A 12,532-nucleotide genomic window follows, 5' to 3' on the forward strand; every position below is an offset into this window, starting at 1 on the left:
TGCAACATGCAGGCAGACAAATTGGGCTGTTTGGTAATGCTCTGAACCCACTGGCCACAGCCAAGACGAAAAAAATGCTCTACAGAAAACTCAGCTTTACATTATATCGACGAGTTTCATTAATGACATAGTTTTTTTCCCCAGTGAGTGAAACAAAACCCGGCGTAAGCAAACATTGAGGAGAATTCCTTAGAATTTCATCCCGAGCTTTAGGAGTGTACGAGACAAAAAAAAAAAAAGAGAGAGAGAGAGAGAGAAACACGCTGGTCCCGGATCTGGGGCTTTAATTTCTGAAGAAACTAACGGGTTTTGGTTCAACAGATTTTGCAAGCCTCCGCATTCCGTGACTCGTGAGTAGATGACGTGAATGTGTCTTGTATGTGTATGTGCCAGAGATGTGTTTGCGTACACACTGTGTCCTTGTATAGGTGAAGGGAGCACACAAAAACAAAAATAACAACAACTACACTAGACAAAGCACACCGCCAAGAAGTACAGACAGACAGCAGAAACGAGAGACTTCTTGCCAGACGCATATGCAAGTCTAACGTATACACTGGGCCACGTAAAACTTCCATTGCAAGTTCCATTTAAGGATTATCTACAGGACGTTACTCGCTTCATTCACCTGCTGAAGCTGAGCATCGCAGAACGTTGACAAAATGCGCGTGAAACGTTCCAGGTTACAATAAAATTGCTCCTTTCATTCAAAAACACCCTGAACGTTTACTGTTGCCACTGAACTTCACGGCCACACCTTAAGAGCTCAAACATCTGCCCTCATTGAGATTATTCTTACGTGGGAAAGAGTCCACTGTTAGTATTGAGATTGCCTTTACGCGTGCAACCACTGTATCCATTTGTGGCATGTAAGAGCATTTAAAGAAATACAAACATTTACTTTCGGCCAACGTGGTTTCTAAGAAAAAACTTCTGCCGCTGTAATGTCAGAAATATTTTTCGTGTGTGTGTGTGTGTGTGTGTGCATGAAATCGGAAAAAAACTAAATATTTGGAATATCGATAGCTACAGAATAACAGTGGACTCCTTCCAACGTGAAGCATTTCACATTACACAAACAAAAGGTTTCCTGTTGGCATGGGCTGTTTCGTATAGATATCGTGTGACGTCTGCGTATACGTATATCGAAGGAAATGCAGGTATCAGTCACAAGCATTTAGTGCTCCATTTATGCAAGTTGAACATCATGTAAATACCTCGATGCACGGCCAATAGGCGGCTCGGGCAACGCTATGTATGGTAGCCAAGCGGTCACGTATGTACGGTATTCGGCATAGAAGATTGTTTTACGTATAACCAGAAGGTTGTGTTGATGCACATCGTCGTCACTCCGCTCCGTGCAAGCCCGATGGCAGGACAGTGCACAGGCCAGATACAAAACGTCCGGAAGGATTCGCAAAAGAAGACGTAAACTGCAAGCTGTCAGAGGCCAAGTGTTTACAGAGCAAGAGTTTACAGCTGTTTTGTTTCAACGGTTCATACAGCTGCGTTGTTTCTAAAACCCTTCAGACATATTCTATCCTGGTGTAATCAAAGTTAATTTCAGATTTTCAGCCCTCGATCATGCTTGTAGCAGTCATGTCAGTGTTGTCATATATGTGGATAATCTAGAATTGACTTAAATTTACAAGCTGTCAACACTGATTACGTTCGACGCCTCTTATTTCGTTGGAGTTTTACGCATTGTCTCGGCGCATCCTTCACAAAATAGTTAAAAGAAAAAGGAAAGAGCGGTTCTCATTAAGTTGTACGCTCGATGGCACATTCTGAAATTTACACGTAACACACACCCGACTCAGTAAGGCTAATGTTGAGAAAAAGAAAGTCGTTACTTCCCAACAAACAAAAAGTGACAAACTTATCTTGCACGCGGTGATTTGGGGGAATGAAATGCCATAGCTCCCGTCTTCGTCCTGTACCGCGCTGAACACTACGCTACCGAAGAGATCAAACAGTCACAACACAGTTCAGAGCGTACGGGGGCGACGTCACAGTGGAGGTGTTGCGGGAGCCGTAGTTTCCGAAAGCCTTTCGCTCCCTTGGGACGCCTCTGGACTCTTCCTGTGCCCGTCGCTTGGCTTTCGAACTTTGCACCGACGATTGTTCAAAGCACGCGCACAAGCAGCCATACTGGTGCGGGTCGACAATAATAATAATAATAATAATAATAACGTCGTGGGAACTTGTCATCAGAGAAAAAAAAAAATAACGGTGCGGTGGGAAGTCTCAACTTCGAAAAGCTTCCAGTGTTCCTTCGCGGTGATTGTTCCAAGATGGAGCTCACGGACACACTCCTGAATGTTCCGTCAGGGACGACGAACAGAACAGCGGCACTTTTCTAGCGCTTAGACGACAGGCGGCCCTCGGAGACTCATTTGCACTGAGCCAACGCAATGTCTTGGCTCCTGGACGCGTCGTGCGTAACGAGCACCACCGCCGAAAAAAAAAAAAAAAACAGAGCACAAAAAACAAGAAAAACAACATAGAGTTCACACCTCGCAGTGACGGCCACACATTTCGCGCTTTTCTCGTTCGTCACGCAAGACTCTTGAGAGGGTGGTCTGCCCGCCAACCTACTGTGTCGGGGCGCTATCGGCGATCCGCTCGTGATGGGATTTCGCCACCGCCTCGAGTAAGGTTGGCGTACCCGTCGTACGGCGCGGTGCCGTCATGCAAACACAGGCAGCACGCACACACCGACCATACCGGGGGCGAGTGTGGTGTACGTATACGTATTCTAGAACCAGCGGAAGAGGGTGAAACCGAGGGGCTTTCGCGGAGCTCGCGCTCACCCACCGTCGGTAGTAGTAGTAGTTGTAGTAGTAGTAGTGCGTGGCCGCCTGTCCTAACCGAGAAGGTGTCCCTGCTTCTTCCCTCCAGGTGCTCGCGGGGCCCGGAGAGAGCGCGGGAGGAGACCGGTTGGACCTTACGTTTTGCCGCCGCCGGTGTCGGCCGAGGCCTGCGCTGCCGCCGCCTGCTGCGCCTTGGCTGCCTGCGCCTGGCGTTCCTGCTCGTTGAGCTCCTTGATGGCCTGGATCTCCTTCTTGAGCTTCATGCGGCGGTTCTGGAACCAGATCTTGATCTGGCGCTCGGTCAGGCACAGAGCGTGCGCCATCTCAATCCTCCGCCGCCGCGTCAGGTAGTGGTTGGTGTGGAACTCTTTCTCCAGCTCCAAGGTCTGGTAGCGGGTGTAGGTCTGGCGGCCTCGGCGACGCAAACCGCTGGCACCTGCACACACGGAGGAGACAAAAGAAAAGACAGGAGACCGCCTGTCAGACGGAACTTCCGCTCCCGAGCACTGAAAGATACAACTCAGAGATACAACAAATTCACTAAAAGACACTCAGGCAGGCACATAGATGTTGCGAGGACAAAGAGGTTCCTTTGGCGTCTTACAGTGACGTGCGCTGGCGCGCCATTCTCCAATGATTCCGGGTTTCACGACCTTAAGAAAATTTAACTACAATTCGGGCAGACGTGAGCACTATCTCCCATAGGTGTTGTTCAAAAACTTTAGAAATGTTTCACGGTGACAGCGAAGTAAAAGTGAGATTAGCACCCTCTTTTCTTGCTTTAAAAAATGCAGTGCAAATGGTCGATCACCGTAGTAACCGATTAGCGCCCTTTCAACTTCCTGGTAAAGAGTGGTCGAAAGCGAAAAAAACCCTTTCTGAGAGGCATCAGGCGCTTAACGTGTTATACAAAATAAAAACTTGAAATGAACGGGGTAGGACGTTGTTGTCGCGGAATAGCCATACGGTACAGTATTAAAAAGGCTGTTATCTATGGAACCGCGTACCGATGGCCTATTACGCTACGTTATGCGGATCAAAAGGAACAAAATTTACTTTGCTTTATAGGATAACAGTTCCCATCAACACAGGTCGCATAATAATCTGATCAATGTTCTAAAAAAAGTAATTACATAGCTTCATCCCGTTCGCCACGCTTTCGTACACATAAAAAATTCCATGACAACACTTGCATGGGAGGGACAGCGTTCATTACGGCTCTGCCACAGACTATCGTCTGTGTGGTATCGAGGTGTAAACTTTCTCCCTCTCTCCTGATATGAACCCTAAAGCTTCTTCTTATACGCCGTGAAGAAACTGCCTCCTGCCCTGCCGCCATATGCCATATCTCTTCTGCTTTCCGAAACCCTCCTGCACCCCCCCTCTCTCTCTCTCTCTCTCTCTCTCTCTTGCTATGGATAATCCGCTCCCTCTATCTCATCTGCTACGACACAATCCTCCTTTTCTTCTACTGACAAGAACCTCCTTCTCCTTCTCTTAATCGATGAAGAATACACGCCGTTTTTAGCTATGAAGAATCCTGCCTTTCCTCATGTGCTAGGAATCGTAAAAACTTTCTAAGGCCGAAGCGTCCTTTTCCCCCTCCGTAACCTCAGACTTGACGGGTCCCCGACCTCTTTAACCTCCGTCCACGCGACTGCGCTGCGTCTTACCTTCCCTCCCTCGCCGCCTCATCCTCATGAGTTTGTCTGCGCCCACAACAGGGCAAAGGACTCTCCCAAAGATTTCCAATTATCCCGGTTTTTTGCTAACTGCCACTATTTATCTCCACAAACTTGATCTATCTGCCCATCTGCCACCTCCTGCAACGTTTGCCTTCTCTAGGGATCCACTCTGTTACCCTTAATGACCAACGGATATCTTGCCTTCGCATTACATGCCCTGCCCACGTCCATTTCTTCTTCTTAACTTCTCATTTGTCCTTAACACGCGTTTGTTCCCTGACCCACTTCGCTCTCTTCTTGTCCCTTAATGCTAACCTATCATCTTCCGTTCCATTGCTCGCTGAGTCGTTCTCAATTTAAGTTGAACCCTCTTAGTGAGCCTCCTAGTTTCTGCCCCGTAGGTGAATACCGGAAAGATTCAGCTGTTATACACTTTCTTCTTCAGGTACATCGGTAGGCTGCCATTCATTATCTGAGAATGCCTACCGAATGCACTCCACCCAATTTTTACCCTTCTAATTATCTCTGCCTCATGGTTGGGATCCGGGGTGACTACTTGGCCTAAGTAGACATATCCGCTTACCACTTCCACTGCCTCGCCTCATATCTCAAACCGTTGTGCTCTCCCGAAGCTCTTGAGCATTACGTAAGTTTCCTGGGTATTAATATTTCTATTCCGCTTGTCCGGTGCCGTAAGCATGCTTTGCAATTCCTCCCCCGAAGTTACTTTTCAAGGCAACGTCATCAGCAAATGTGAGGTTACTGAGGTATTCTCCATTAACCCTTACGCCATCCTGTTCAAAGTCCAATGGTATGAGTACTTCTGATAAACATGCTGTGAATAACATAGGAGAGATAGTGACTTCTTGCCTGACGCCCTTCCTTATAGGTATTTTACTGCTCTCCTTATGGGGAGCTATGGTAGCTGCGCACCCATTGTAGCTATTCTATAGTACTCTTACGTAATGCTCGTCTACACCCTGATTCCGCAATGCCTGCGTGAGTGCTGAGGCTTCGGTCGAATCAAATGCTTTCTCATAATCTTTGAAGGCTGTATGTAGGTGTTGAGTATATTCCGCGCATTTCTCTATCACCTGATTGATCGTGTGAATATGGTCTATTGTTGAATAGCTTTAACGAAACCCTGCTTGTTCTTTAGGTTGACTGAAATATAAGGTTGAAAAAAAAAAGTACAGGCCGCTCCGCTTACTGTCCTTCGTCTACAAGGTAATCGCTCACAGAATTTCTGCCCATCCCTCCTATTTACTGAAAACCCCGCTCCTTGGCCTCCTCCATCTCCTGTGCTATGAAAAGTCTCCCGCGACTTCTCACGATGAAGAAGATGTCTCCCTCTCGCTCCCTATAAAAGACTTTTTCACACTCCTCCACCCCCGGCTGCAGAAAATCCGCGTATTCCATTTCCTTCTTGTTAAGAAATAGCTACAGCGCGAATAGAAACAAGGACACAGAAAGACGACGGGACGAGCGCTGACTTCCGACTGAATTTAATAAGAGAAACCTTGCACCTTTCTTACACACTCTTCATGTTAACACCAGAAAAATATTTAAAAAATAGAGCACGAACAACAACAGAAAATAGACGTATAATCTCTGATAGCACACCACCTAATCAACACGAGTTCACGCACTTGGATCTATAAAGACACCAGATTAAGTCATACCCGATGTGTTGGAAAGGAAATCTATCTCTTTTTTAAGCAACGCGATTGACGCCCGGCTTGCACATTTACTGCCCTGATAGTAAGGAAGGGATAGATTTCCTTTCCCTGATAGTGGAAAGAGATAGATTTCCTTTCCAACACGTGCTGTACATCGGGTAAGACTTAATTGTGTGTCTCTATAAATAGTGCCAAGCGCGTGAACGCGTGCTAATATGGTGGTGTGCTATCAGAGATTATACGTGTATTTTTTGTGTTGCTGTTTTGTTTTATTTTTTTAATATTTTAGTGGTGTTAACATGAAGAGTGGGTATAAAAGGTGCAAGGTTGCTCTTATTAAATTCAGTTGGAAGCCCGGGCTCGTCCCGTAATCTTTCTGTGTCATTGTTTCTATTCGCGCTGTAGTTATTTCTTAAAACGAACTACCAACTCGCCCAACAGTCCACTTTGTTAAGCCGTTTCCTTCACTAAGAGTCGCCACGCTCATCCACTACAACCCACGACGTACCATCCACCCCGTAATTCAATATGGGGTCTCCTGCTCCCTCTCCTTATTACGAAGAATACTTCCCCCGGAATCCTTTTACGTATCATCTGCTTTGAAGTATTCGCCTTCTACCTCGTCTCTGCTATGGGAATCGCCATCAAGTTTATTCGATAAAGAGCCCTCCGGTTCCCCTCTCCTGTGAATCGTTCTTAAGAATCCGCATCCACTGTCTCCTGCACTACAATGAATCCTCACACTCACATCAGCTGTGTTGTACCCTCCATCCTCTACTCCGATATCAGGCATCCTGATTCTTGTGTCTTACTATCAAAAATTCTTCCAAAGTCCTCCTGCCTATGTTTGTCAGTAAGTATTCACTTGCTCCCTCTTCTCTAATATAAAGAATGCCCATCGTATTCTGCCCTGCCTGTCATATACAGAACCATCCTCCTCAGCACCTACAGAAACTTTCCAAATGGCATGGGATCAATACATGAAAACGAATACAGGCTTGGCAAGGCGGGCAGGCAGTTCACTTAGTTTTAATGTGTGCCTCACGAAAAGAGTGGCAAACTGAAAAACAGAGGTATAAGCGGCTATTTCATAGAATCAGTCGTTGGTGGTAGCCACAGGTCTAAACCCTTTTTTCTAACGAGAAATGTAAGCAATCTACCACGCATTGAATTTTCTCCGTTGAAGAGTACGTCTATCATACACTCTTATGTCACATCCCGGATAACGTCCCATATACAACCGGCATGCAGTCTCAATTCCGCGATGGAAGAGGACAGACACACTTTTCGTGAAGAAACCGCGAGTGTACCGACTAGTATATTTACGCACTATGACAAAGTAAATGCTCCCTTGTACTTTGGGTATTCACTCCACAGAAGAGCTAATTTACGCCTCTTCTCCCAGAAAACAAACCAATGAACCAAGAGCGCTGGATCTGTTTCAGCGAGCAATGAGTCGTTCAATACGCCGACGTCGTTCTCAGGGCGCACATACGAGCCCAGTGGGGCATTGTGAATCAGACGCGGTCCCGGCCGCGGCCCCGACGCTCGGCTGCCGGCAGCAGCCACCTGTGCGGTGGGCCGTAAATCCTAATTCAGGCGCAACACAACAGCGGCACGGCACAAACCGGTGGCACTTTGTCACGGCTGCGCCGGCTCGTACATTCCGTGTGCTGACGCACCTATTGACTCGCTAAATGCTTTATGGCCGTGTCAACGCCTTATGCCAGCCGGTCCACGTGCCTTCGCAAATTTAAGACCAAGCATGCGCTCCAAGGGCCAGAAATGTAGGGCTGGTAACTACCCTGGGTGTACAAAAAACTGTCCCCACTTTAAAAAGCAAAATCCACCCACCGCGTTTCGGTGTAAATGCTATGGAATGCAGCTTGTACGGAAACTGAAATATTCGTGCAGTAGCTCCGAAGAAGCTCGGACGCAATAATGAAGAAGGTCAAACCTTGGGCGGACGCTGAGGAGACCAAACATTATGACGAGGCTGGACCAAAGCGGTATATACGTGTGAAGATATTTGAATAAAAAAATTAGAATATCGATGATGCATAATCAGAAGAAGCGCAAGAATAAAAAAAATGGTCACGTGCGCATGAGGATCTATGAACCGGAAGCAGAATACGCGTGCTCTTTTTTGTTGTTGTTAAGACGCACTATATGTGGTTGAAATATGAACTAGCTACGGTGAACCGAGCAACGATCAAGTGGCATTAGCTATTAATTCTCGAGGAGAACTGCACCTATAGTATGTAGATAGCGCCAAGGACAATAGCCACACAACAGCATAAATTAGTTACAAAAAACCGCGCACCCTCTGTCTAACGACGATGATGGTTGAACGCGATGATTTCTTGTGATGAATTCTTTGGTTCGCCAATGCCACACTGCGAGTATGCGCTACTCTGGACATACAACCACTTTTCTAGAATACCCACAGAAACTCCCGGGTGTGCATACCGTAGGCCTAACGTTCGGGTTTGGGGTGTACGGCGCGAATCGGTACCTGCCGCTCGGCGTTCGCTTCGGTAATGTCTAAATCGAGCAATAGGATAGATTCCGGTTTTATAACGCGAAGTACCCAGGTTCGATTCCGGCCACGGGAACCGTTTATTTCTTACACATCACCCACGATCATGCATCATCATCGTCAGAGAAAGTTGGCTTTCCTGCAGGGACTATTGGCGTACAACGGCATCAGTGAGGGCGCTAAAGCTTCGCTTTTAAATAGTCGCTTTGAATGTAGCATCGTTCGTTTGTAAGCAATACAGATCTCACCAGCGAAGCCGGCGTAAACAACTCTGGGACTTTTTTTATACTCCAAATAAAGCAGGTGACTTCCAGTTAAAAACATTAGGTTTAGTTGTGATGATTAAAAATACGAATATTGCATGAAAAGGAAACTCAAAAAACACCCCATTGTGCTACCTTTAGGAACTTCCGTCGCCGGAACATAGATAACGCCATCAACGTTGCCGGATTGCGGATTGGCTACACCTGTAGATAATGGAACAAGATGTTGGTTTTGGGGCTGTGAAATTATTGAAAATTTCAACATTTATTTGTTCAGGAAACCCGTGTTCGTGCAGTAAAGAGTAGTTTCTCCTTGTGGTGACGTTGCGTGGATTCGTTGATGTCAAAAGCGAAACTGAGGCGTAAACGAAGTCGAGTTACTGTGGTGAAAGTTTGCTGTGCGGTCATGTATATTTCATAGAATTGGCCAAAAAAGAGACGCAACAAAATAGTGCTCGGGATGAGTTTTAAATATGAGTTGATGAGCGCAATTACATTGTAGCGAGCACAGATATCATTTCAAAACGCTAGAGACAGGAAGGCTAAATATGAGACAAGCATGGAGATAAGTCGTGAGATACTATTGGACGGGCGTGAGCGGTAAAGCCCTCCAGGGGCCATGATAAAAAAGTAGGTTCGCATATGGATGAAGACAGAAATGGTTTCTTGTTTTCATTTCGAATGAAAGGACCGCATCTCTGATTAAATGAGAAAACTTCAATTGTCCCGCCATAAAAAGTCACTAAAATATTAGCAAGGACTGCTTCCGTAATGCCTGTCCCACAATTAGAAGTTTATCTGCGTAATTCTTGTGATTTATAATGTGAATTAAAATATTAATTGGTGCAAAATTATTTTAGGGCAACCCCTATGGGGTTTTAGAAGAATTGTGAGTTGTTCGTTATGTGCCGTACACAGCCTGTGGTTTAATATTTGTAGGCATCTTCCTGTGCTCTTTAATATGAAGAAAAAAATTCTACTCATGGATCGAGGATGACCCAGAAAGCACCGAGTAAGGGTATACATGCCTACGAACTACCCGAACGCAACCATGCATTACTCGCTCACATAAGCGCAATAAGTAAACGGAAGATGACAAAAATTCACGCATCTCCACGAAGTGAATCATGACAAGTGGGCGAAGCACTGGGGATCGTTCTTACCGTAAATCACCCGTGACATTGCCCACTCGCGCATGTAAATGAGTGACAACGCACGTGTACAGTATATACAATTCCATCCAATCTTATCTGATACAATTCAATTTAAACCAATTCAATCCAATCAAATCAAATCAAATCCAATGCACTTCGCGCATGCGCAACACCGCACACGGATGCCAAGGGACAAGCCACGGACAAAGCGAGGTACAAAGGGGCTTCGTCCCTAAAAATGCTGCCCATATTTTTCTCAGCAAGCGGTTCTGTGACGCTGAAAATGGTGCTCTTAAAGAGGCCATGAAGACAAAGCACAACTCTTGTTCATTTAGAAGACTGCGTTGTCCCAATAACAATGCTGTTAATGTAATGGCGAACATGACTCAAACAGTGGAGATGTCAAGGAAAACGGCGGCTGCAGCAGTGGCGACTCCTCGGGAGCATTCCGGTGATTTCTCTGTGACGTCACAGAAAATTGTTCATGACTTCAAAAGCTACCACCAAGAAACATGACTGGGCGATTGTAGCTGGGCCTCCAGTTCCGTTTGATCGCATAACTTGAATACTAACGTGCAAATAACACACTGATAACTACGTCTTACTGCTCGCCCATATTGCGTCACTCATGCCTGCATTATGTCACCATAGCGCGAAATTTGAAAGTTTTTTTTGATATTCTGTGAATTTTTTCTTGTTAAAAACGCCTTTCGTGCATGTTATAGCTAAGTGAATTTCAGAAGGCCAGTTCTTTCGAAAAATAAAAAGTTCTATTTTTTCTTCATGGCACCTTAAGCGCGTCGCCGATGTAACAGTTACAACAATGTGTAAACATGGATTTAGTTCAAGTTTTGTTAACAGCGGTACGTTACACGAGATGGCAGTGCATCAACGCAAATGACAAAACTGGGGACAAAACATGGGTTGAAATTACACCAGCAAAATTATTAGCCATTGCGACATATTAGTGACGGGGGAATGAAATTATTTTAGCATTCGTATATGAAATCAGCTGGAAGCCTTACACATACCGGTTAAGAAAGCAGAATTAAACCATTGTTTTTGCTTTAAATGACTTCGAAGCTAACTTCATGTGGAAAATTACTGAAAGAACTGCGGTGATCGTTTGATGGCCTATACAGTTAACTAGAAGGGCACCATTGCTTAACGTATCTTAATACAAAGCTGCAAACACTTTGTGGCAGATACTACAGCAAACAAACCTCAAAACGGGCCTGACAAATATTTAGTAGGGTCAAGTAGGGCCATTTCTACCTAAGATTATTTTTCACTTGAGCAATTTGTACCAGAATTTCATAATGGGGAATTGCAGGAGCTGCGTAGCGTTCATAGTTGAGTATAGTCTCCGCACTCTCTTTTTTTGCACAACTGGGCGGAGGTGACTAGATCTGTGCTGTTTAGACCATTCGAAAGCAGTTGTACACATTTTTTTCGGTTGTTTGGCGGTGCTCATGGCTACATGTGCACTAAGCAATAGGACCACGCCACCAGTGGTAGCAGTGTGCAAAGGTTGTGCTTAGTATACTTCGCCTTCAGGCTCACTATTACGTAAGGTACGTACAAGGTACGCAATCACCCCGTTCAAACGGACAATATTTCTCGGCATTCACAACTAATAAGCAGTACTTAAGTGTCCTCGGACGTTTTTTCTGTGTATAAAACTGCTTCAAAATCTTTTTGTGGAATGTCTTCCCGGCAATAAACTTGTGCAAAATGTTGGAGCCTACTTTATGGAGATTTTACGAACCTGAATCTACACAAGTCAAGGTTTGGATTTGGATATTAACGTGTTATTCCGAAGGCATTGCGCAAATTCAGTATGTGTCAGCCGCGCAATTATTCAATGCTTAAAAAACAAGAAATGCATTACTTCGTTTATGCTCAAATTAGCCCGTTTTCACTGAATTTATGCTGACCCCACTGCAGAAATATGAACACACAATTGTGTAATGTAGCCAGCAATACTTCGCTCTTTTAAATATCTCGCGTATCAGCCAATATTTTCGTAAACAATTACTCAATGCCAAACCCCAGAAAAAGTGTCCACCCAGAAAAAAGCTTGACACATGCCCGTACACAGCATAAATTGCCTTCACTTACGCATCACGCGCACATACCCCGCTTGTCTTGTATCATTGTTACATTATAGGAATGAACCGATCAGTGAAACATGCAGTGCGGAACAGACTTGCCTATAAAAGCCAGCTCAACTTCAACCAGTGTTTCTGAGAACTGCGGAAACAAAGTTTTTGCAAATACATTCAAAGCAAAAACGGTGGGCCTAAACTTCAAAACTCCACACTAGTTTTCTTCAAATCCTTTTTAGGCAAGGCATGATAAGACCGGAAGTACGAAAGCTGCCTCATCGACAACTGTGT

General features: G+C 45.3%; 1 protein-coding gene across 3 annotated transcripts in view; it reads right to left on the reverse strand.

Moving 5' to 3' along the window:
* Positions 1–235: 235 nt before the first annotated feature.
* The window catches only part of LOC144178906 (homeotic protein ultrabithorax-like), a 394,614-nt gene continuing 382,317 nt past the window's right edge, over positions 236–12,532 (reverse strand). For 2 of the 3 annotated variants that reach the window (XM_077707047.1, XM_077707045.1), the window contains exon 3: positions 236–3,249. In XM_077707047.1, the coding sequence (XP_077563173.1) occupies positions 2,948–3,249 (302 nt within the window). In that variant the 3' untranslated portion in view covers positions 236–2,947. The remainder of the gene's footprint in view (positions 3,250–12,532) is intronic. The other variant, XR_013324095.1, reaches the window with a different exon arrangement.

This window comes from Haemaphysalis longicornis, unplaced genomic scaffold (genome assembly GCF_048455015.1).
Source record: "Haemaphysalis longicornis isolate Haplotype H1 unplaced genomic scaffold, Haemaphysalis longicornis Haplotype H1 scaffold_4, whole genome shotgun sequence".
Classification (NCBI taxonomy): domain Eukaryota; kingdom Metazoa; phylum Arthropoda; class Arachnida; order Ixodida; family Ixodidae; genus Haemaphysalis; species Haemaphysalis longicornis.